This window comes from Nycticebus coucang, chromosome X, assembly GCF_027406575.1.
Source record: "Nycticebus coucang isolate mNycCou1 chromosome X, mNycCou1.pri, whole genome shotgun sequence".
Lineage (NCBI taxonomy): Eukaryota > Metazoa > Chordata > Mammalia > Primates > Lorisidae > Nycticebus > Nycticebus coucang.
In genome coordinates this window covers 184,664,198-184,689,417 of record NC_069804.1, presented here as the reverse complement: position 1 = coordinate 184,689,417, position 25,220 = coordinate 184,664,198, and the positions used below count along the sequence as shown (strand labels likewise).

Here is a 25,220-nt window from a genome sequence, read left to right as displayed (position 1 = left end):
GAGGTGATCTCACTCCTCCCTCCCCTGTCTCCCCGACGCTCCCTCCTCCTCCCCTAGGCGCACGCCCGCCCCGCCCCCGCCCCGCCACCGCCGGCACCGCTGCAGCTGCACCGCAGACACGCTCCGGCAGCGCGTCCGAGGCCGGCGTGCGCGGAGACCGGGCGGGTAGCCCGAGCGACAGCCGCAGCGCAGGTAAGACAGTCTGGCTTGCCTGGCTCCCAGGCGGCGACGGCAACGGCGACCCCCTTTGCCCTGCCCCAGTCCTGCTCCGGGAGGAAGACCTAGCAGCGCCGCCCGATCCGGCCCGCGGTCACCAGCTTTGCGGCCGGAGCCCCACCCATGCGGGTTCCAGGTTCCGGGCACTCGGCACAGCGGACGCGAGCAGGGTGGGGAAGGAGGCCAGGTGCGGGACCCCGACAGGTGAGGGGTACCCGGCGGCACCCCGAATACTGACGGGGGGGCATGGGAGTCAAGGCAGGGTCTGCGTGGGAGGGTGGGGGCTGAAGTTGGTGTGTCCCTGGGCGTATGTGAGAAAAGAGGGGAGATCGGGCTGGGCTGCGTGCTCCTGGCCGCCCGTCGTGGGGTGTGGCCCTGGGCGTGGCTGCCCTCTTCCCTAGTGGAGAGCCCAGTTTGGCTGAAAACCTGGTCACCAGCGCCAGCGTTGGGGGGCGATTGGGCTAAGCCGTCCCTGCGATGGGGGAGGGGAGGAAAAAGGACTTGGCGCTGCCTGCCCCTCACCCCGAGGTTAGGGGGGCTTTGTTCTCCCCCTTCTTCTTTCCAGACCCTAGCCTGGGCTCCGTGGGGCTTCCCTCAAAGCCGGCGGCAAAGCTAGAGTTTCCTCTCTGGGGGCGCAGGCTGCCTCTGGCGACTGTTTTGGGGGCACTGTGTTGGGGACTCTGTGGCCAGCAAGAGGGGCACTGGTGAGGTCGATTTGGGCACCCACTTGTGTGGTCCCATAGGCACGGTATGCATGGGTGTTGAATGTGGGCCCATCAGGTAGGGGTGAGAGAGGGAAGGCCTCATTGGCTCAGGGCTAGGGACTTCTGAAAAGCAACATAACTGGGGCCTGTTCCTTCCTACTGAGGGCCTTTTGCCCATTGCCGAGTCTTCCTATCTGTTTGGTTATGGGAGGGGTCTCAGGTTCTATTCTCTCTTTTCTAGGCTAGATTTTTGGGGTCTCTTGGTTGGCAGGAATTGCAAAGAACACCTATGACAACCTTCTGCTCCGGAAAGGTTATCTGGACCCCTGCCCATCCCTGCCTGTCTCAGGGAGACAGGCCTAGGGCCATCTGCTCCCATCAAGGAGTGGGGGCCTGGCACCCCATCCCCCATTGGGTAGATGCCTGCTCCTGGGTAAGGCTGCTGGGAAGGCAGAGGGCTGCTGGGCAGCCCAGAGCCATCTCTGCTGACTCACGTGGCCCTGACAGTGAATAAGCCCAGCCAGCCCTTCTCATGGGAACTGCTGCCGAGCCCCATCTTTCTTGTCCCCTATAAGGTGGCTGGGGCAGGCAGTGGGACTCTGCCTGGCCTGGGCTCTCACCTGGTGCAACACCCAGCACCTGTGAACCTTGGGTTCTGGGCCTTTGAAGACTTTGTGGCCACTTGGGAGTTCGTGGCAGGACTGGAACAGGGAGGGGACCTCTCCACCACCCAGCTTCCTGGTCATTTCTCCTTGCTGCACTCCCGTCTCTCTTTTGCTCAGAATTTATGTCCGTGTGTGTGATCCCCAAAGTAATACATCTTATTGTTGTACACCTGGAAAGAACAAAAGAAATTAAGAATCCCTGGTGATCTTATCAGCAAGAGGGACCCCCCCACACTCAGCAGCCTCCACCTCTGAAAGGCTCCTCCCCCAGTTCCTTGCTGAGCATCAGGACAATTGGCACCTGGAGGCAACAGTCCCCACCCCAGCCTTGCAGCCAGGCTGGGCCACCTCCACAGGAAGAGCTCCCCCTGCCTAGGAACTCAGCAGTGACAGGGGGGCAGCCACTTGCTGGGCAGCTGTTCACTGCCAGTGCCTACTTGGGCCAGGCTTAGGGCTGGCCAGGGAAGAACCAGCAACAAATTGGATTAACCCTGTCCTTGTCCACATCGGTGTGGGCTCATTTTCCTTTAATTTTTTTCTGTTATCTTAAGGGAAAAGGGGAGCAGAGTGAGGAGGGGCTTGGTCTGAGGGCTCCTCCAGTGAATAGGAGGAGCTGGGCTATGCCCCCAATCAGCACAGGTATCCCAGGACTGCACCTTCTGCCTCTCGCCTGAGGGCAGGTGCCTTCCATGGCATACATTTGGCCAAGCCTGGCCTGTAAGGGGCAAGGTGGCAGACACATGTGCCATACTGGCCATTCCGCAGTTCAGTGATGGAACAGTCAGCTGTCCAATGAGGGGCAGACTCACTGATCTCCAAGGTCTCTTTCTTCTTTTTTTGTAGAGACAGAGTCTCACTTTATGGCCCTCGGTAGAGTGCCATGGCATCACACAGCTCACAGCAACTTCCAACTCCTGGGGTTTAAGCGATTCTCTTGCCTCAGCCTCCTGAATAGCTGGGACTACAGGCGCCCGCCACAGCGCCCGGCTATTTTTTGGTTGCAGTTCGGCCAGGGCCGGGTTTGAACCCGCCACCCTCGGTATATGGGGCCGGCGCCTTACTGACTGAGCCACAGGCGCTGCCCTCCAAGGTCTCTTTCAAGGCGAATGGTACCTGGTATCACTCAAAATGGCTACAACTGGGCACTCTTGTGGGCATGAGGATGTGTGGACTGGCAGAGTGGCCCAGCCCAGCCACTCTGGTCATTCATCACTGCCTGTGCCTCTGAACCAGGCTCCAGGAGGGCATGTTCCAGAGGAGAGTGTGGTGTCAGGGTGAAGTCCTGTGCAGAGGCCTGCTGGGATGGAAGGAATGTCAGCGCACCCCCTGCCCTGAGTTTTAGACACTTGCTCTAGTGTCCCATAGGCTGTTGTCTTTGCAGTGCCCCTGCTGCTATGATGGGGGAGGCTGGGGTTAAGTCTTTGGGGGTGGGGCTCCTTGGAATGGCCCTCACAGCCCCTGCCCCCAAAAGCTTTCTGTCTTCCCCCTTGCTCTAATCAGCCCATCTTGAGCACTCCTGCTTACCCCTGCTTGCCCTTTCCTCCCCAGTTCTCAGTTTTCCCTTCCTGCTCAGTGGAACTGGGGGGATATGTTAACTCCCCTCCTGCTCTCCCTGGGCCTCAGCCCTCCTGTTCACTCTTCCTGGGCCCATAGCTCCAGCTCCACTTCGCTGTTGTCTCTCAGCTCCTCTCCCGGCCTCCCCAAAGCTGCCCTGCCTCCCCCTGATGGCTCTGAGGCAGTTGTATCCTATCCAGCAGTCACTCAGCACACTCAGCTGGGCTCCAGGCAGGCCTTTGGGTTGGGGCCAGACCCCCCCACCATGGGGGTTCTTTACCAACTTGGAGGGTGGATAGGGGCGCCTGGTGGCCCCCAGCTAGATGAGCAATTTTGGAGGTCTCAGTTTCCTACAGGCTGTGGTTGGAGCGGGAGAAGTGGGCAGGGCAGGAATCCCTTTGCAGGGGGAGGGTCTGGACTGCTGATCTTCTTAGAAGCTTTTCTTTGTCCAGGGGCCCCTGCCCAGGAGCTTGCCTTGGCCCTTCTGTGTTCTCTCCAGGTCATAAAGCTTCAGAAGGAGTGCCCAGCCGCTGCCGTGCCACTCTGCAGCTTGTTCCAGCCTCTGTGTGGGCCAGAAATTGGGTGGGGCAGGAGGGTGCCAGCATGCTGGGGTGGCCAAGGGCACTTCTGAGTCCCTTCCACTCAGTGTCAGTCTGAGAGTGGAGCTTAAAGGAAGGGCACTGAGGTTCCCAGGACCTCCTTCTCTTCCTAGCACTCTGGTCTACAGGACCCAGTGCCAGGCAGGTGTGGAGGTGGGGCAGCTGCAGTCTGGAGGTTTCCATGGGAGAACTGTTGCTGGGGGCTTTGAGAGTGTGCATGGGTACGAGTGGCTTCTAGCACCCTGATTTGCGTATATGGGCTCCAAGGTCTGGTCGAGGGAGTGGATTTGCCTCTGTGTGTGTGAATGTGTGTATAGATTCTAGTATCCCTGTTGGCCTTGGTGAAGGTCACATGTTGTTTGCATGTATACATCTGTGTGTGTGTCCATGACAGAGCATGCCCACAGACATCCCCACGTGCCCCAGCAGGGCCTGTACTGGGAAGGGGTGTGGCTGAGGGTGGTGACTGAAGTGGCTCGAAGCAGAGCTGTGTGGTGGTAGTAGGGAACAAGAGCCAGCCTCTGGCCAACCCAGGCTTGTGGCTTCAGTGGAAGGGGGTGTTCTTTCTGGCTCCCTCCCCCAGCTGTCATGCCTAAGGAATGCCGAAGCCCTGGGGAGCACAGAGCCTCCATTGTCCATCCCCAGGCTTCCTGTGCCCCCCTCTGCCCTTTAACCCTGTGGGAGTGGGGTGCCCCAAGGAGGTCTGTGGGGCCTGGCAGTGTCTGAGCTGTTTCCAGGCCCCCCACCCCAACACCAGCACACTTGGGCCAGGTGGCCCAGGCCTGGCTGGTCTAAGCAGCAAACCCCAAGGCTCGGGTCAGGGCCGCTCCTTGCTCCAGGCCCTCCTCTCTCCATGCTCTCCACTGCCTGGTCCGCTGTGCAGCCCCACGCCCCAGAGACCTCAGGAACTGGATGTACCTTGTCCCTGAAGCCCCTTGTAGTGCAAGGGTCATCTTAGCTCCTGAGGAGGCCTGGTGCCTGGGAGGGGTCCCATTCATGTCTCTGGCCTTCTAGGGGTCTAGGAGCTGAGGGTTCTTTGTGAGGGAAGCTCTGGGACCTTTGGTTTCAGGAAAGGGGTCAGAGTGAACCAATATTCTGGATTCCAGATAGAAGAGGAGGCAAGAAACCCAGCATGTCCGCAAGCCCAGCAGGGAAAGGAATTTGTCTTCTTTTGGACTAAGTACTTGGATGGAGTGGGGCATCATGTACAGTTCCACAGAGCCTCAGGCTGAGGAGAACCCCAGCTGGGGTGAGAAGATTTGTTTGGGATCAGGTTCCTGTTTTGTGCTGAGACCTGATGTTGGTCACATCCCACTTCCGTGTGGCCTCCCTCCCAATAGTTCACACCCTGCCCCCCATCCCCCGTATTTGCCTGCCATCTGCCTAGCAAATAGGCCCTTACCCAGAGCAGGATGGCTTAGAAACTATCCTTGGCCCAGCCCCTGGTCCCCTAGGAACCCAACAGGAACAGATGTCTGGATGCCAGAGTCCCTGAGAAGCCAGCTGACCCTAGTTACCTTTGGCAGCTTTGAGACCCTCTTCCCCTTCTACAGTACCACCCCTGGTGAGCACCAGTGCCAGCTCTGTGACCTTGAACGCAGTTGCAGTCCTCTGATCCTCAGTTTCTTCATCTGTAAAATGGGAATAATGATAGCACCTCCTGAATGTGTGTAAATGTGCTGAGAGAAGTTCCTCGTGCAGCGCCTGTGGCTTAGTGAGTAGGGTGCTGGTTCCATATACCGAGGGTGGTGGGTTTGAACCCAGCCCTGGACAAACTGCAACAAAAGAATAGCCAGGCATTGTGGTGGGCGCCTGTAGTCCCAGCTACTCGGGAGGCTGAGGCAAGAGAATCACCTAAGCCCAAGAGCTGGAGATTGCTGTGAGCTGTGACACTACGGCACTCTACGGAGGGTGACAAAGTGAGACTGTCTCTTAAAAAAATAAAAAAGAAAGGGGCGGCGCCTGTGGCTCAAAGGAGTAAGGCGCAGGCCCCATATGCCAGAGGTGGCTGGTTCAAACCCAACCCTGGCCAAAAACTGAAAAAAAAAAAAAGAAAGAAAAGTTCCTGGTGTGTGGTCAGTGAGTTTGTTTAATAGAAGGAGGCAGCTGACTGAGATCCCAGGGGTCCTCCCTGCTCCCCCACAAAGGGTTAAACTCATTAAGCTCTGTCCTTTTCTTCCCCATCTTTGTTTTTGGAGACAGGGTCTCACTCTGTCACCCTCAAACTGTTGGGCTCAAGTGATCCTCTTGCCTCAGCCCAAGTAGCTGGTACTGCAGGTGCCTGCCACAACACCTGGCTCAGGCTCAGGCTGGTCTCAAACTCCTGATCAGGCAATCCACCCGCCTTGGCCTCCCAGAGTGCTAGGATTACAGGAGTAAGCCACCCGCCCGCCTTTCCTTCCCCATCTTTTAAGGAGAATGATCCATTACAGGTGAGCTGTGGTTGCCTTGGAAACTAATTCCTGAGGCTGCTGAGGGGCTGAGGTAGTATGCTGGGTATGGCAAGACTTGGGTACCTGTCGGAGGCCCCTGGAGCATCGACATTTGTGTATTATCTAAATAACCCAAGCAAGGCTTTCCCCATCTCTGCTAGCCTGGGAGTTAGGCACCATCACCATAGAAACCCACCAGCCACAGCCTGGGGGGCAGGGCGAGGGAGAGCCTTAAAGGGACACAATGTCAGTGATACCCACACCGTCATATGTACACCGATGAGCACAAAGACCCCCATTACTCCCCAGCCTACGAGTGCATAGACCCAGAACCCCACACTCAGACCCTGCCATGTGCCTGGGTGCTGAGCCCCCAGCGTGCCCCAGCTCTGGCCGATCTGATTACCAGGCACTGCCATCCCCAGCGGACACTGGGCAGAAGGGCCAGGAGATCTTTTACTCCTCTCTCAAAGGGTCTCTTGTTGCTTCTTTGAGAAGAACCCTGGGTAGAGCCTGGGAGCTGCAGTGGGTGTGCAGTGGGCATGCTCAGGGTGCTCTTGGATGTTCAGGGAGGGAAGCAGCAACTCAGGTCCCAGCCAGATGCCACCACTTCCCAAGTCACACATGCTGTGCATCTCCCCTCAGCCAGGCAGTGCCTACTCTGCACTAACAGCAACCTTGGAAGGATTCACTGGGATCCCCTGGGTGATTGTCCTTCCCCCACCCCTCCCTGCCACAGGGACCTCCACCTGGTCCCTAACACAGCATGGAACAGCCAGCAGTGGGTCATTCATCTTGTCTTACAGGCATCCTTGCCTTAATGCCACAAGTGGATAGGGCCTTGCCTGTCGCTGTGGGCTTTGTTGGGCTCTCTGGCCCCAGCTTACCAGAGGCTCCTCCTCTGTCTCTCCACCCTGCTCTCAGTCTGACAGCCCAGGAAACCCCCTCCACTGACCCAGGCTCCTCTTCCCTCTGCCCCCCCCTTCCTTCTGCCCCCGCCCCTTGCCTGGCACACCCCCAAGGGACAAGGATGCTGTGCAGGCGCCTTCTGCGCATGCGCACCTGCACCCGTGCACGCCGCCCCCCCCCCCCCCCCGCTTTTTCTGCCATTTCTCAGCAGTGCTTTCTGCGGCTGGCTCTCACCCTTTGTACTTCTTTTTCCTCTTGTCTCTCTTTCCCCACTGCCTGGGTTCCTAGATTTTTTTCATCTCCTCCCTAACAGTCTCCATCTTAGTTATCACTGTTTCTGATGTTTGTCTTTGTCTCCTGTTCCCAGCTGCACTCCTCAGCCTCTCCCACTCCCTCCTGCCTCCTCCTCGCTCCCTCCTGCCTTTCTCACTATGTCTGTCACCCTTGGCAGACCGGTCTTGGCTCCATCTGTGGAGTTCCCCCCCCCTTGCCCTCTCGGTGGTGCTGATGGGGGTAGGGGGCCTGCTGAGCTGACAAGCTTATCACTGGCTCTATAATTGCCTGAGGAATGGGGAGAGATCAGAGACCCCACAACAGTGGTAGGGGAGGAGTGAGAGCCCTCTCCCAGCTGTCAAGCCTCTCAATCTTCTGGCTCCTTCCTCCCTATCTCTAAGTGCCCAGGGCGGTGGCTAGCTGGTGGCAAATACCAGGAGACCAAAAGAGAGGTTTGATGTGAGACTGTGGGTAGTTGAGCTGGGGCCAGGATAAGGGAGAGTGGGGACTAGAGGGGTGGGAATATTGTGTGTGCCTCCCCGGGTATTCATGCCAAACAGCATTCCAGGAACCTTGATTTGGAGGAGAAATAGAGGAACTGGTGCCCAAGCCCCCCAGGGCAGAAGGGTCCTTCTTTGAGCTTTTCCTGCTCCAGTTTTTCTCCCCTTCCCCCTCCTAAGACCAGTGCTCAGAGCTCCCAAGGCTGCTGTTTGATTGTGTGCTCTCTGATCTGAGTCTCCCACTGCTTCCTACAGGCCTTGAAGTTGAGGCCAGTGCCACCTGGGGCCTGCCCTGATCATACTGGCTTGTTGGGGGAGGTAGGGACAGAACAGATATGTTGTGGCTCCTCCCTTCTGGGCCCCAGCTCAACTCTTGCAGACTGGGAACTGGCCAACCATTTGCTATTTCCTGCCCTCCAAGTCATTCTCTTGGCCTTCATGCTGGCCAGGCTGACCTGCCCTGCTGCCTCTCTACCGTCTCCAGCTTTGGATGGGGACCACTGAGAGCTCCAAGCTGACTGCTGCTCTCCACCATCTATCCTCCTGTCCAATCTCTGTGTGATCTGCTGCTGCAGGCCCCACTCTTCTTGGTCACTCTCCTCCATAAAATTGATTTCTGGCTCCTGACAGAGCCTGGATGCATTAGCATAACATGCCAGGTTTCTCTACCCACCTTTCAGTGTTCTGCATGAGGCTTGGTCCCCACTGTGATAAGGTCCTAGCTGGGCACAGGGAGGATTCCCCATATGAATTCTATGAGGGCCTCTAGTCTGGGGCTCTGGCCTCCAAGCTCTCAGTCCCCCACCAATATCTCTTCTTGCTTTTCCTGCTCTTTGATCACTTGCCCCTCTTTCAAGCCCTTTCCTGTCTACTTGGGAGTCTGTTTCTTTTTCTTATAATTGTCAGAGGAGCCTCCACTCCAGGACCCCAATCTTTGAGGCCCCTTGCATACAGGTGGGGTGTGGGTATGGCTGGTGATGCTTGGGCTTGGGGTGGACACATAAAGCAGTTGACTCAGAAATGGCCTAGAAGCTAGGACTATGAGGTGCTTGAGAGGTATCAGAAGCACTGTCTTGGAAAATGGTCCAGAGCTTTCCCTGACTCTTACCCTGACCCTGACCTGGAGCATCTGGAAGGCAACAGGCCACAGTTGCCTCCACTGTACCCCAGAGGACTGAGAGGCAGCAGGGAGGTGTTTTCCTCCTTTCCTCTCCTGTCACCAACTCTGAGGGAGGGCTCCCTTCTGTATGCTTTCTTTCTTTTCTGGAAACCGTTCTGGAAAATATAGCCATCTTGGTTCTGTTTTCTCCCTTTGCTAGTCCACTTCCCAAGGCCCCTGTTAGCTCTTTAGACCTGGACAGTACCCAGGGATCAGTTGGCTCTGAAAGCCACAACAATGAAACTATAAAAAGAGTTCATGTGGCCGGGCATTCTGGGTGGCTCACTCCTGTAATCCTAGCCCTCTGGGAGGCTGAGATGAGTGGATTGCTTGAGCTAAAGACCAGCCTGAGCAAAGAGCAAGACCACATCTCTTAAAAAAAAAAAAAAAAGTAGCTGGGCATTGTGGCAGGCACCTGTAGTCCCAAATACCAGGGAGGCTGAGGCAAGAGGATCTCTTTGAGCCCAAGAGTTTGAGGTGCTGTGAGCTTTGACGACATGGCACTCTACTGAGGGTGACAAAGTAAGACTCTATCTCAAAAAAAAAAGTTTGTGTCTACATAAGTATGCACACATGCATACTCCCCACAGACACACAGCTAACAGACACATACACCCACACCTCCCTGAGAAGACACATACAAATGCACTCGTGCATGCACACATGGACACATAAACACCAGTGTGTGCGTTGGGCTCACTCCCCACAAGCAGACCCACACCCACACAGATGCCCAAAGAAACCTGCTCACAAACACATGAACACACATGGAGATGGCATGCACAGAGTAGTCTATGGCATACACATGTGAGCTGATGGGGCAACCAGTTGGTGCTGGGGAAGCACCTGGCAGGAAAGCAGAGTGGAGAGTAAGTAGATAATGAAAAGGCAACCTGGCCCAGCCAGGGCTTTCTCTTCCAGGTTTCTCTTCCAGGACTGTGGTGAGGGAAGGCCAGGGAAGCCAGCTTGCTGTGGTCTGGGCTGTGGGCGTGGCAAGGAGCCCATCTCCCCCAGATGTTAGTCACTAACATTCATCCTTCTCTCCTCTCTTCACCCCCACCCTTCCCTTCTCCCAATGCTCCCACCTCAGCTTCCACCTACCGGCCCCCTTCCCTCGGCCAGAGCCTGAGCCTAGCCCAGCAGGCTGTGCTGTGCTGAGCTGCTGGCTCCGGCAGGAAGATGGTCGCAGTGCTGCAGTACGTGTGGCCTCTTCTCCTCTGCAGCCCCTGCCTGTTCATCGAGATCCCTGAGGAATGTGAGTAGCCTGAGGGAGCCAGAGCGCTTCCTTTTGCTCATATGTTGGGCCCCTTTCTCTTCTGCCTCCTAGCTGGTCCACACCCTCATCCCTCACCCCACGTCCTGGGCATGGGAAGGGTGGGAAGTACACAGACGTTCCGTACCTTTGGAGAGAACAGCAGGGTAGAAGGCGCGGTGGGTGTCAGCACCACAGACAGGGCCAGGTGCCGGCAGCCGGGTATTTTCAGCACCGTGGACAGCGCACCCCTGCCTCTACAGTCCTGCTTTGCCACCCCTCCCCAACCCACTTCCACACGTCTACTTCCACCCCACACCCCAGGGGTGTGACAGGCAGGACACTGAGGCTGTCATCAATCCTCAGCTAGCTTGTGCAAAGGTCTGGAATTGAGTCTTGCCCCTATTTCTGACTTGAGTAATCCCAAGCTGGCTCTTTCCCATCCTGGGCCCTTGGTCACCCTGTCTCTGTCTGATGTGTAGTTATTTGGTGAGGATGGGGGTGGGGCTGTTGGAGCATGTGTCTGTGATGGTCACACTTGTGGGGAAAGACCACAAGTAGGTATGTGGATATTGGGCAGTGTAGCCACAGGGTTGTGACTAAATGTGATTGTGTGTGTATATGGTTGTGACAGCGTAGATATTTGTGAACATGATTTTGATTTCCTGTTTAAGTGAGCTGGTGAGTCACTATGACTGTTAATGTTTCGGTTTGTGAAGGTCTGAGGCCTTTGACTGTGACATTGGATTGTAGCAGGTTGTGTGTGAGTGGTGCTGGGTGTGAATATGTGTCTGCATGTGGGAGTGTTGTCACAGTGATGGTGTTTTCTCCTGTTTGTGAGTAAGAATTATAACACACCCCTCTAAGTGGCTATTTGGCCTTGTGAGGGGGCATTTCACAGGGCATCTTGACAGTGTTTGGGTATCTTCAACTACCAGGTTCTAGTCCCCTCTCCACCTCTCCTTGCCACCTTTCTCTGTGAGCCTGACATGCAGGAGGACAGTGTCACTGAGAGACGAGCTAGGGACTAGAGATGGGGAAGACTGTGTTGGCAATGGGATGGGGGATGTGAGAGGCAGGCTTAGAAGGCACCTGGTATGAGGGGGCTGCAAGGATTTAGAGGAGGTGAGGAATGTCTGACAGGACAAAGATTGGGATGTCCCCTTAGACGTACGCATGGAGGTCCCTATAGTAACACCTATGCAAACACTCCTGCCACAGGTACACATGGACATACACTCACAGGTAGACGCAGACAAGCCATACACCTGTATCCGGCTAGCCACAGAGACAGGAAAAGGGGCAGAGACATTGAGAGGCCACACAAGCGGAAACACATAGCACACAAGTGAGGTTTTAAAGACACGGAACAGTGAAATGCAAACAGAACTCTGTTTAGAGAAAGATGGGCTGCAAGGCAGCCTTGGGCACTGACCAGCACCTGTACTGACCCCAATATGATGCACTGGGCACCTCCCTACTGGAACCCGCCCTCCACCTCTCCCTCCCCAGCCACTCCATCCCCCTTTGTCTCTGTTCCTGCTTCTTCCACCTAGTTGATCTCCCCCATCCTGTTGTCCTTATCACTGTCTCTTGCTTTTAGGTGGCCTGCACTGGCCCCTCCCAACTCAGGGCCCTCTGCAGTGTCCCTAGGGAGCCTGCTTCTTCTTCCCAAGGGCTTTACAATGAGGTCTTCTGCAGAGACAAAGCTTTCAGAGGCAGCTCACTGCTTCCCTACCCTTCCTCCTTCCTTCCCCTCCCTGCCTGCCTACCTCCCAGCCACCCTGGCCAGTGCCAGTCCTGGGGCTGGGACAGTCCCTTTGGCCTCTGCCCCAAGGAATTTGGTGGCTGGTTGGGAGGAAGGAGGAGAGAGAAAGAGGGCTGGCGCCAGCTATGAAAACTCAGATGAAGCAGTGGGGCCTTTGGGAGAGTTTTGCGGGGGAGGGGCACAGGGCTCTGAGGGCTGGGCCCTGTGTAACTGAAAACACTGAGCTGCCCTAATTGGATTAGGAGGGAAGTGGGCTGGAGCTGGGAGGGTGCCCTGGCTAGGGGCCGTCTGCCTCCTATCAATGCAGGGCCTCCTGGGTGGGGGGGGCCCAGCTCTGTAAGCCCTACTGGGCCCTGCCAGAGGGCTACAAGGACAACAGTCCTTGTTAAAGGCAAGTATTTTTCTCCCTGCCCTTTGGAACTTGTCCTCCTGGACTATATGCCCTGTGTCCTACCCATCTTGCTGGACACCTGCCACTTCTCCAGCCCAACATGTGTCCCTTGTTGCTACCACTTTAGTCTACTCTCCCACCCTTCCTTTTGCACGGTGGGGGCTGCCTTTCAGAGTCTCTCTCCATTCTCTCTCCTGCTGCCTGCTGGATTTCTCAGACGAGGGGCACCATGGTAAGTGGGGGAGGGGGTCCTAAAAGGCCAAGGAGAGAGGGAGAGCGGCCCCTCCCCTGAGCCAGCACACCCTGCCATTGTGTGCCATGTGCCCTGTGCTCTTGGATGCCTGCATCAGAGGCTTCTCTCAGCCTGTCCCTCTGTCACTGTGTGGGGCTGTCTTTGTTCCCATCTCTTCCCAAGCCTGGGTTTTTTGGTCACTCTTGCATTTCTCTGTTGCTCTGTCCTTCTTTCTGGTCCTCTCTCTTCATCAGAGCTTTCTGTGTGTTTGGCATTTGTTGCTTGCCTCTCTCTTTCTCCTCTCTTTCATACACTTTGTCTGTCTCTCTCTCTCTCTCTCAATCTCTCAGGCATCTTCCTTTGTAACTGTTGTTGCTGTCTTCTCCCTGACCCTGTCTCTTTTTATGCTGTGTGTTCTTTTCTTTCTCTCTCTTTTTGTGTTCCATAAGCCTCTCTGCTGTTCCCCCCACCTTACCTGCCCTGTTAGCCATGGGGCCTCTAAGGGTTCTGGACTCTGCTTCCCTCATGGTGGGAGACGATGTCCTCACCACTACTCTCCCCATCCTGTCTCCAGTGATGGAGCCACCTGTCATCACGGAACAGTCTCCACAGCGCCTGGTCGTCTTCCCCACAGATGACATCAGCCTCAAGTGTGAGGCCAGCGGCAAACCTGAAGTGCAGTGAGTGGCCTCTGAGATCTCAGGCTCCAACCCTCATGCCTCGCTGGGCCTCACAACCTCTCAACCCAACACCTCAGACCTCCCTGTCACCCTGAGTCCTTGCATGTTTTCCACCCATTTCCTGAGGCTCCAAGCTGCTCACACTCTTACTTGGGATTCTAGGGTCTTGGGCCTGGGATTCTAGGGTCTTGGGCCTCTGAGCTTGTTTCTGCCCACAGGTTCCGCTGGACAAAGGATGGCATCCACTTCCAACCCAAGGAGGAGCTGGGCGTGACTGTGCAGCAGCTGCCCCACTCTGGCTCCTTCACCATCACGGGCAACAACAGCAACTTTGCCCAGAGATTCCAGGGCATCTATCGCTGCTTTGCCAGCAATAAGCTGGGCACTGCCATGTCCCACAAAATCCAGCTCATGGCTGAGGGTGCGACACACTGCAGGGACCAGGGAGGGCCTGAGCACATGAGAGGCTCCTCAGACACGTCCCAGGAATTCATGCAGGATTCTGGGCTGGAATCCACTGTCCTTCAGCTAATTGTTGTGTGCAAGAGGCTAGAGTGCCCTGCAGCCCCCAGCCTGTCCTCTTTCTCCCACAGCCTCCTCCCTCTGCACCCTTCCTCTCTCTGCTGTATTGCAGGTCATCTCTTTCCTCTCCACTCCTTTGGGCTTTCCCAGTACCTGCCTTGTAGCTGCTGGTGGGCTTAGGGCTGAAGGGGGAATGCCCTGTCTCTCTTTGAGTCTCCACCCTGGCTTGGGCTCGGTGGCTGTGTTTCTGCCCGTTTCCTTCTCCACCGCTTTTGGGGCATCTCTGTCCATCTCCCTCATTTATCTGGCTCTTCTTCCGACAGCCTTTGCTTATCAGTCTCTGCTGCTTCCCTCCTCTCTCTTGCTCTCCATCTCTCCTTCTCCACCTCCAACTTGCTTCTCCATCTCTTTCTTCCTGTTCTGGGGCTTTACCTTTATCTGTGTCGCCCTTTCCCTGGGGGTTTCCCACTATGTTCCATCCTCTCTGAGCTTTCTGCCTCCTGAGCGCTTTCCTCTCCCCTCCCTGCCCCTGTCGTTACCTTGGGAACCATTGCCATGGTTTCCTTGTCAGGATGATGGAAGGGTCTGTGACTCCTGCATTTATCCCCTCCCCCAGCACTGCACCCCTGCCTCTCCCACCATCCTTCCTAAGGTGGGCAGAGAGAGTGAGAAGGGAGGATTAACCCTTCCTGGCCACATGGCCTCCCGCTCACCTGTTCCTCCCAGAGCCCAGAGAGGACCCAGAGTTTCTGCCTCTACCACATGAACTTTAGTCCACTTGTCATCCTCAGGATGGCCCTCCCTCCTCCCTTCTCTGGCCTTGGGATACCTTGACTGGGAGGAGAGTGCCAGCCTCTCTGTCCCTTCTAGGTGCCCCCAAGTGGCCAAAGGAGACCGTGAAGCCTGTGGAGGTGGAGGAAGGGGAGTCTGTAATCCTGCCTTGCCACCCTCCACCCAGTGCAGAGCCGCTCCGGATCTACTGGATGAACAGCAGTGGGTGCCAGCAAGGGGCTGTTGCCTAGGCTCAGGGGTCATTGGGGGTGTCTTCTTGGGTGGAGGTCCTGACCTATGCCTCCTTGTCTGCGGCAGAGATCTTGCACATCAAACAAGATGAGCGTGTAACAATGGGTCAGAATGGCAACCTCTACTTTGCCAACGTGATCACCTCAGACAACCACTCAGACTACATCTGCCACGCCCACTTCCCTGGAACCCGGACCATCATACAGAAGGAGCCCATCGACCTCCGGGTCAAGGCCAGTGAGTGTCAACGGTCCCCAACATCTCTCTTCCTGACTTCTCTCACCCAAGGTAGATGATACAACCCTGGTGTCCCTCAAGGACGGCTTGTCTCCCACCTTGAGCCTGCCCAGGCCCTTCTAGGCACATTGTTTGACAGGGGATGAAAGCAAGGCCCCAGGGACTCTGTGGGGTGTGCAGAGCCACCAGCCTGTACCTCCATGGGTGGAGGGAGGCATGGACAAGCTACCCACTGCTTCCCACCCCACCCAGCCAACAGCATGATTGACAGGAAGCCACGCCTGCTCTTCCCCACCAACTCCAGCAGCCACCTGGTGGCCTTGCAGGGCGAGCCATTAGTCTTGGAATGCATCGCCGAGGGCTTGTGAGTCTGGGCGCCCAAGGCAGGGGGTGAGGGAGTCTGGCAGGAGTTCAGGCCTCTGTGGGGTACTGAGGGGACTGGGGTAAGCAGCTTTGTCCTCTCTCCCCTCTGCCCTCCTCCCTTGGCTTCCCTGCACCATGGCCCTGGGCAGCCCCACACCTACCATCAAGTGGCTGCGTCCTAGTGGCCCCATGCCAGCTGACCGAGTCACCTACCAGAACCACAACAAGACCCTACAGCTGCTGAATGTGGGTGAGGAAGACGATGGCGAGTATCGCTGCCTGGCCGAGAACTCACTGGGCAGTGCCCGGCATGCCTACTACATCACTGTGGAGGGTATGGTGTCTGCTAGGGGAGAGCAGGGTCTGTGCTGGGAGCAAGACCTGCTGCAGGCTGTGGACTCAGGATCGCTCCCTTATTTCTCCCAGCGGCCCCGTACTGGCTGCACAAGCCCCAGAGCCACTTGTATGGCCCAGGAGAGACTGCCCGGCTAGACTGTCAAGTGCAGGGCCGGCCCCAACCAGAAGTCACCTGGAGAATCAATGGGATCCCTGTGGAGGGTGAGCAGGGCCTTGGGCAAGGCAGTGTGGTAAGACCTGGGCACTGTGGGGGAGAGGAAGAGGAGGGTGAGGACCTCCACACAGCTTGGGACTCTGGCCTGGACCCATGGGGCCCTCCTCCTGTATGCACAGAGCTGCCCAAGGACCAGAAGTACCAGATCCAGCGTGGTGCCCTGATCCTGAGCAACGTGCAGCCCAGTGACACCATGGTGACACAGTGCGAGGCCCACAACCGGCATGGAGTCCTGCTGGCCAATGCCTATATCTATGTTGTCCGTGAGTGGCAGCCAGCTATGTGGTCCCACTCTCCCTTCTGCGTTCATGACCCCCAATCTGTCCCTGCAGCTGGTATGGCCTCAGCCTACCTTAATGAGACCCCTCTCTCACACAGCCTCATGGCAGTCATGATAAGTGCAGGCTCACCCTGGACAGGCCTCAGAGAAGACTGGGGGCTGGGCTGGAAAGGCTTTAGGGACAAGGCAGACTATCAGTTTGGCCTGGAATCATTGGTAACACTTGGATGGGACTGGAGACACATCTGAGGTGGAGGGGACAGTGTGTCTGAAGGCAGAGAGAGACTCAGGTGGGAGCTATGAAGTAAAATGTGCAGGGTTCTTGGGGTCCTGAGGGTGCCAGGTGGAATGTCACTACCTTCACTCACTGTCACAGCCCTGAGTCTTGCTATTCTGCTCTCAGAGCTGCCTGCCAAGATCCTGACTGGAGACAACCAGACATACATGGCCGTTGAGGGCAGCACCGCCTACCTTCTGTGCAAGGCCTTTGGAGCCCCGGTGCCCAGTGTCCAATGGTGAGTGCCTCATCTTGGGGAGCCCACAGGCAGGGAGCCCAAGCCAGTTGGTCTGAGCCAGCCCAAGCCAGGCCTGTCTCACTCACTCTAGGCTGGGAGAAGAAGGGATGACGGTGCTTCAGGATGAACGCTTCTTCCCCTATGCTAATGGGACCCTCGGCATCCGAGACCTCCAGGCCAATGACACAGGACGCTACTTCTGCCAGGCTGCCAATGACCAAAACAATGTGACCATTGTAGCTAACCTGCAGGTTAAAGGTCAGAAGACTCCCACCACATGATTAACAGTCCCTGTGGGAGGGAGGTTCAGTGTCTCTGGAGGACATCAGAGTGACTGACCCTCCTTTCCCTGTATCACCCTCAGATGCAACTCGGATCATACAGGGGCCCCGGAGTGCAATCGAGAAGAAAGGCTCAAGGGTGACATTCACATGCCAGGCCTCCTTTGACCCTTCCTTGCAGCCCAGCATCACCTGGCGTGGGGATGGTGGAGACCTCCACGAGCTTGGGGACAGTGACAAGTGAGGGCCCAGCCCCAACCTGCGGTCGGTAGAAGGGGCAGAGTGAGAAAAGCTGGAAGTCCACACTTTTTAGCCTCATCCATGAGGGGCACTTACCTCATGGATTTCAAACTTTGAGGGGAAGGTTCTGGCAGGAATGGGAGGGGAGGAGAGCTCAGATGTCAGGAAGTGGTGGCCTGCTGGGACCCGAAGGGCAGATATGGCCCTCTCTCTAGGTACTTCATAGAGGATGGGCGCCTAGTCATTCACAGCCTGGACTACAGTGACCAGGGAAACTACAGCTGTGTGGCCAGCACTGAGCTGGACATGGTGGAGAGCAGGGCACAGCTCTTGGTGGTGGGTAAGTCCTAGGACGGGATCCTGGGGATATCAGGGGAGGGCAGGCTGAGAGGCCCAGCCTCATATTGCTGGGCCATGTCAAGCTGGTGGGTGGGAGCTGTGGCTCTTGAGGGGGCTGAAGAATCCACCCTCCATGGCCTTCAGGGAGCCCTGGGCTGGTGCCCCAGCTTAAGCTGTCTGACCTCCACCTGCTGAAGCAGAGCCAGGTGCGCCTGTCCTGGAGCCCCGCAGAAGACCACAATGCCCCCATCGAGAGTAAGAAGCCTGAGCATGGCACCACCCCCATCACCTTGCCCTCCCCTGGGGCACTCCCCTTAGGGACATGCACTTGTGTTTGGGGTGCTCAGGGAGAGCCAGACTTGTGCCCAACACTCCCCATTGCCCTTTCTTTAAACCACATGCTGATTACCGTGTTGCTGGTTCACTTCTTGGCAGAATATGACATTGAATTTGAGGACAAGGAAATGGCACCTGAGAAATGGTACAGTCTGGGCAAGGTGCCAGGAAACCAGACCTCTGCTACTCTTAAGCTGTCGCCCTATGTGCACTACACATTTAGAGTAACTGCCATCAACAAATATGGCCCGGGGGAGCCTAGCTCAGCCTCTGAGACTGTGGTCACACCTGAGGCAGGTGAGCCAGGGTGGCCCCCACTCCCATGCCACCTGGAAGGGGGCGTCAGTCACCCAGGCCCTGGGCTCTGAAGGGAGGGCTTGGAGAGGTACCCTGCCCAGGCTCCCTTGATTTCAAATTTCCAGGGGGAGGTGGGGACAGCAGGGTGCCCTTGGGGCTGCTGGCCCTGACTGAGCACTGATGTGCTGACACATTACTTCCAGCCCCAGAGAAGAACCCTGTGGACGTGAAGGGGGAAGGGAATGAGACCAACAACATGGTGATCACGTGGAAGGTGAGGGCCTGGGCTCACTGTGTTGCTAGATATGAGGCTAGGCCCCAGTTGTTTGCTGTTGCCCCTTGGCCTTGCTAAGGATGAGGCTAGTGGCTGGGGACGTGAATCTGGGCTGGGGTCACAGAAGGCCCATGATCGCAGCCAACCAATTCCTCTTCTGCTGCCCCCCTGCAGCCACTCCGTTGGATGGATTGGAATGCACCCCAGGTTCAGTACCGCGTGCAATGGCGCCCTCAGGGGACTCGGGGCATCTGGCAGGAACAGATTGTGAGCAACCCGTTCCTGGTGGTGTCCAACACGTCCACCTTTGTGCCCTATGAGATCAAAGTTCAGGCAGTCAACAGCCAGGGCAAGGGCCCGGAGCCCCAGGTCACCATTGGCTACTCTGGGGAAGACTGTGAGTACCCAACTGGGCCCCATCCACACCCAGGCAAAGTCCCTCTGCGCATCACTATGTGCACAAGCACAACCTGCTCCCTAGCTCCACACTGGTCCCCAGCTCCCAATGCTTGGGTGCATGTTTCCTATGAATAAGGATGTTCTCTTATGTAACCAGAGGGATGTGAAATTCTGGACACTTGCCATTGCTACGATCTAGTAATTGGCAGCTAGTATTCCAATAGCATCAACCAACACTGTCATTTACCCTGCTTTTCCCTGCAGTATGGGGACCCAGTACAAGCATCTAGTCACTCTGCTTCTTTGCTTCCTCTGAATCTGGAACTTTACCAGATGTTCACTTTAATCACCCAGCAAGGCTTTTTCTATTTCTCCTCTGTAAGTTACTACCTTCACCTCAGCAACTAATAAGCAGTCCAGGGAGAGATCTTGGGACAACGCAGACACGCTGCTCCTCATCAAACTGCCCCAATGTAGCATCCAAAGCCATCTTCCCAGTGTGGAGGGGGCTGTGCTGGCCCCAGAGCGGGCAGAGCCTACAGCTCTCTGAAGTCCCTGGCTATTTCCAGACCCCCAGGCGAGCCCTGAGCTAGAAGGCATCCAGATCCTCAACTCGAGCACTGTGCTGGTCAGGTGGTGGCCTGTGGACCTGGCCCAGGTCAAGGGCCACCTCCGGGGATACAGTGTAAGGGCCCAAGGCAGGTGGGCTGGGGTTGGGGTTATCGCCGGGGAAAGTTACAAGGCTCCTCTGAAAGCCTGGGCTGGGAGGAAAGAACCCCTGTCAAGGGCGATGGGGAGCATATGTTGGGGGCCCCAGCTAGATTCCTTCTGCCCCTGCAAGGTCTCCTTTTCACCTGTGCAGGTGACATACTGGTGGGAGCGCAGTCAGAGGAAGCACAGCAAGAGACACGTCCACAAGGGCCATGTGATAGTGCCTGCCAACACCACCAGTGTCATCCTCAGTGGTCTGCGGCCCTACAGCTCCTACCACCTGGAGGTGAAGGCCTTTAACGGGCGAGGGCCAGGGCCTGCCCTCGAGTTAACCTTCAGCACCCCGGAGGGAGGTAAGCCTCTCCTGAACCTACACCACCCGCCCTTCCTCTCAAGACTTGGGCGAGGACCTACCTGCAGTATCTGTCTGTGTCACACAGTGCCGGGCCACCCTGAGGCATTGCACCTGGAGTGCCAGTCGAACACCAGCCTGCTGCTGCACTGGCAGCCCCCACTCAGCCACAACGGCGTTCTCACCGGCTACGTGCTCTCCTACCACCCCTGTGCGTGAGGCGGGTGGCAGGGTGTTGGAGAGGGCTCAGGGAGGGGCAAGAGCTGGCAGCCCAAGCCAATCCCCCACTTGTCCCCACAGTGGATGAGGGGGGCAAGGAGCAGCTGTCCTTCGACCTTCCGGACCCTGAGCTTCGAACTCACAACCTGACCAATCTCAGCCCCTACCTGCGATACCGCTTCCAGCTTCAGGCCACCACGAAGGAGGGCCCTGGCGAGGCCATTGTGCGGGAAGGAGGCACTATGGCCTTGTCTGGTGAGCTGGAGGGAGGGCCTAGCTGGCAGGGTAAGCCTTAAGCTGCCTGGTGAGTCGCAAACACTCCTCTCCCCCCACACCGTGCAGGCATCCAGGATTTCGGCAACATCTCGGCCATGGCAGGTGAAAATTACAGCGTCGTCTCCTGGGTTCCCAAGGAGGGGCAGTGCAATTTCGGGTTCCACATCTGGTTCAAAGCCTTGGGAGGTAAGCTTGGAGAGGGCCCTTGCAGCGGTGAGCGGTGGCTGTGGGCCAGAGGCGCTGCCCACTCGGCTCACTCCTGCATGCCCTCTCTGCCCTGCAGATGAGAAGGCAGGTGCCTACCTCTTGCCACAGTATGTCAGCTATAACCAGAGCTCCTACACGCAATGGGACCTGCAGCCCGACACCGACTACGAGATCCACCTGCTGAAAGAGAGGACGCTGCTGCACCAAATGGCCGTGAAGACCAATGGCACAGGTGTAGCAACTGGTGACCCGCCATCACCTTGCCAGCAAGGCGTGGGCACTGCCTAGTTAGCTTTGCTTTGTCCCTGCCATGGCTGCTACTGCCCAGGCCTCACTCATGACTCCTGTCTCCGCCTCCCAGAATCTGGGTGTCCTTTACCCTTGTGGAAGAACCCGGGTTCCTGAGTGGGCCCTTCTCCCCGCCTCCCAGCCCTCAGGGCAGCAGTCCCTCTGCCAGGGCCTCATCTCATCCCAGGGCTGGTCTCCTTCCTGCCCTCCCCCATAGGCCGTGTAAGACTGCCCACTGCTGGCTTCACCACTGAGGGCTGGTTCATTGGCTTTGTCAGCGCCATGGTCCTGGTGCTGCTGCTCCTGCTCACCCTCTGCTTCATCAAGCGCAGCAAGGGTGGCAAGTACTCAGGTGACTGGGCGGCATCACCAGCCACTGGGCTGAGGGAGGGTGGCAGAGCCAAGGGGAGCCCCTTTGTCCCTCTGTGAGTCCTGCTATGGCCCCTGATCTCCTGGCTGGGCAGTGTGGTGTGGTAGGGGCAGGCTGGGGCCCCTTCAGAGCACAGAGGACCTGAAGTCCAGGCACAAGCCAGAACAGGGAGGAAGCTGGCCTGTCTGTGTGTCTGCAGTGAAGGATAAGGAGGACACCCAGGTGGACTCTGAGGCCCGACCCATGAAAGACGAGACCTTTGGCGAGTACAGGTGAGCTGGGGCAGGGCGGGTGCCGGCACTGGCCCCACCCTCGCTCTCACATCTGACCCCCCCCCTCTCTCTTCTTTGTGCTGCTGGGTGACTTCAGGTCCCTGGAGAGGTAAGGCAGGGGAGGTGGAGATGGATGTCAGACCCCAGCAGCAGGGATCCCCTATGCATAGTATGTGCCTGGGAGCACCATTGTCCCCTGGTTGCTGGGGCTCTGACCAGACTGTTCCCAGCTTCCTGGCTCAGCAGTTCCCCATTTCAGGGAGAAGCCAACACATCCCAGCCCCTCCTCCCATGCTGACACCCCAGCTTTTAGGGCTGCCTGTCACCTTACCAGCTCCCTACCTCCCCGAGGGGAGCCCCAGACAGCTGCAATAGTGTCTCTATCAGGCTCACATACACAATGCCAGGGGACAAGGCAAGGAGCTGGGCCCCATAAGCCCCCAGGCTGAGCACCCACTTGCTCCTGCCCACTCCCCAGAGCCACTGCCAGGGCAGTCAGAGCAGCTCTTCCCTAAACACACTTGGGACAAATGGGAGGCAGGCAGGAATCCGCCTCACCCTTTCACCCACATCCCACCTCTACCTCTACAGTGACAATGAGGAGAAGGCCTTTGGCAGTAGCCAGCCGTCTCTCAATGGAGACATCAAACCTCTGGGTAGTGATGACAGCCTGGCTGATTACGGGGGCAGCGTGGACGTGCAGTTCAACGAGGATGGCTCCTTCATCGGCCAATACAGTGGCAAGAAGGAGAAGGAGGCAGCAGGGGGCAATGACAGCTCAGGGGCCACCTCTCCCATCAACCCTGCCGTGGCCCTAGAATAGTGGGGTCCAGCCAGGCGAGGCGGGGCCCTTGCTGTGTCCCTAACCTGGGGATCAAGGCCCTCCCTCTCTCCACCAGGCCTGTGGGAAGCCTGACTTGGAGCAGAGGAGAGGCCCCTTCTTACCACCTGGTCCCCACTTTATTGCCAAAACCCAGCTGCACCCCTTCCTGGGCACATGTTACTTTGCTCCAGCTCAGGGGCAGGTCACCTACATGTCAGGGGCCTCTAGGTGCTGTCCTGCCAGCCTATTTGGGCAGAGAAGCCGTAGTTTGGGGGAGTGGAGGTGGGGTTGCCCTGGCCAGGTCTCCGAGATGGTGTCCTTCTTGATTTCTGCCTGGGGCAGACATGGTGGGGTCCAAAGTTGGCACATCCCCCACCCCAGCCAGTCCCTGGCCAGCCCAGCTGAGACTGTGGACAGAACTCGGTGTCTTTACCATCTGCTCCCTTTTCTCTGCCATCTCTGCTCCAACCAGGATGAGGGCTAGGCTGAACAAGCTGGCTGCAGGTGCTGGGGAAGCCATTTGGAGAAGCCAGAGTCCCTGCCCCCAATCACACTAGGTCAGCACCCCTCCTCCCGCTGCTCACCCAACCCCGTGGCTGACTTTCAGGAGCTCCACACGCTGCCTTTGGTACCCACCAGACAACATCCAAGTGGCCTCTGTCACTGCTGGGGTGCAGGGTGGGCACCCCTCCTATTGCCCACCAGCCAGCCCCTCCCAGCTGCCACCCCCAACCCCTTAGCAGCGCTGCCCACCCTGCTGTGTTGTCTGAACAGTTTTCTTCATCAGCCTCCTCCCAAACCCCACCTTGGGAATGTAAATACACCGTGACTTTGAGAGTTTGTACCCTTGCCCTTACCCCATATGCCACTAGTGTGTAGGCAGATGTCTGAGTCTCTAGGTGATTTCTAGGTTTTATAGCAATTAGCTTTGATGAACCCATCCCAGGAAAAATAAAAACAGACAAAAAAAAGGAAACCTTGGTTCCCCCAGCACTGCTGTACCCTGCCCAGCAGTTTGGGCTCCCCATATGCCTTTGCTTGGTCTGTCAATGAGCCCTCTTCAAAAAACAAAAGTATATATATATATATGTACATAAATATCAGAATTATAACAGGTAAATAAAACCTGGAAAGGAAGGTGGCCTTTCTTCATTGTGCTGTGCACTATGTCCACCATCCTTGCCCCACACTGCAAGGGATTGCTAGGGCCAGCATCAGCAGCCCTTCCATGCACGGGAGCCCTTGAGACCACCAGCCCCACAGCTCTGAGCCTTCCCTTGCCCTCCCAGAGGGCACACATCTAGCTACTCTGCAGGCCTTGCTGTCTGCACCCTGGGTGTTGCTGCCACATTGTTTGTGGGCCTTGGGGTCTTTGTTCCTGCTGGCCCCTGGAGACCAAGCTTAGTCTCTTACCATGGTTGGGCCATTCATCTCCACAGGGTTACATATGGGAGTAGAGTGTGGCCAAGGCCCCAGAAGTCCCAGAGCTCCTACCCTGCAGCCCATTGGCCAGTGCCCAGAAGCCTCTTCCCTGTCTAAGGGCACAAGCCCACCTGCAAGCATCTCCTGGCCCCTGGCCTGGCAGAAGCAGCATGACCTGCCCTAGAGGAGTGGTCTTCCCTGGGGTGCTGTACCTTCTAAATCCTTATGGAGCACCTTAAACTAATGACCACAACCTCGCATGGCCTAGGGATGGCCAGCCTTCCTCGGGAGTTTATAGAGTTCCCTCCAATGTCTCACACCTCCCCAAAGCCCCATCCCCGGCACTGCCAGATAAGGACTTTGTTTCTCCTGTAACTGAGCAAGCAGAGAGTGGCAGAGGAGAAATTCCTTCCTCCACAGTCAGGTCTGCACCGCTGCCCCCGTGGGTGAGCCCCTCCACCCAGGTCCCTGGCCCCTGCTCCTTACACCTACCCAAGCACTTCTCTCCTGCCCCATCTCACCTTTTTTCTGTAACTCTAATTTGTTTCTGTTGATTCAGTTCCCATATACGAACATGCTGCACTAGCTCCTGCCACTCAGGCTGCTAACTCCAAATGCCTCTCCTGTTCTTGCCCCTGTTCTCTGCTCCTCTTTACAGCAACCCCCCGTGACTATACTCACCAACCACTTGAGCCTCACCTGTAACAGTGTCTGCCTCTTGGCCTCCAATGTCTATTTTCTTGTTCTTCCATAATACTAGACTTTGGGCTTGGGGATGTGGCAGCTCAGCTGAAGATTCATTTCCCGGCCTTCTTTGCATCCATGTGGGGCTAAGTGCACCTAAGTTCTGGCTGGTGGAATATGGGTATGTGTGTACCTGCTGGGCTGGCCTTTCTCTTTCTCCTTGCCAGCTGAAGGCAAACATGATCTGTGCTTCTGGCTGGGAGGAGCTACGTGGGAGCACTCAATGGAAGTTGGATATTGAGGATGGGGTCAGGATTTGGGCTGCTGCAGTGGCCCTAGGCTGCTTCTCTGGTCTCACTGCATCGCCCTGGGTCAAGTGATCCTCTGTCTCAGCCTCTCAGGTAGCTGGGATTATGGGTGCCCACTACAATGCCTGGCTAGTTTTTCTATTTTTAGTAGAGACGGGGTCTCGCTCTTCCTCAGGCTGATCTTAAACTCCTGAGCTCCAGGGATCCTCCTGCCTTGGCCTCCCAGAGTGCTGGGATTACAGGGGTGAGCCACCACACCTGTCTGCTTCTCTGGGTT

The 25,220-nt window shown here is 56.9% G+C and overlaps 1 protein-coding gene across 6 annotated transcripts; it reads left to right on the top strand.

The window, feature by feature from the left end:
* The first annotated feature begins 80 nt into the window (after positions 1-80).
* L1CAM (L1 cell adhesion molecule) lies at positions 81-23,830 on the top strand. 6 transcript variants are annotated; one of them, XM_053579491.1, is made up of 29 exons: positions 81-192; positions 10,102-10,266; positions 12,640-12,654; positions 13,229-13,334; positions 13,553-13,755; positions 14,727-14,849; positions 14,946-15,116; positions 15,369-15,480; positions 15,629-15,813; positions 15,906-16,037; positions 16,170-16,313; positions 16,734-16,845; positions 16,937-17,103; positions 17,210-17,366; positions 17,582-17,706; positions 17,850-17,960; positions 18,141-18,338; positions 18,542-18,612; positions 18,787-19,009; positions 19,581-19,696; positions 19,874-20,075; positions 20,163-20,285; positions 20,375-20,548; positions 20,636-20,755; positions 20,853-21,008; positions 21,282-21,416; positions 21,529-21,706; positions 21,804-21,815; positions 22,298-23,830. In XM_053579491.1, the coding sequence occupies exons 2-29, from the start codon at positions 10,191-10,193 to the stop codon at positions 22,527-22,529; spliced, it is 3,879 nt and encodes a 1,292-aa protein (XP_053435466.1). In that variant the 5' UTR covers positions 81-192; positions 10,102-10,190; the 3' UTR covers positions 22,530-23,830. The 6 variants fall into 6 exon arrangements, with proteins under 6 accessions (XP_053435466.1, XP_053435470.1, XP_053435469.1 ...); XM_053579495.1 differs by having other exon boundaries at positions 21,634-21,706; positions 22,298-23,823; XM_053579494.1 differs by lacking the exon at positions 12,640-12,654 and having other exon boundaries at positions 22,298-23,829.
* The last annotated feature ends 1,390 nt before the right edge of the window (positions 23,831-25,220 follow it).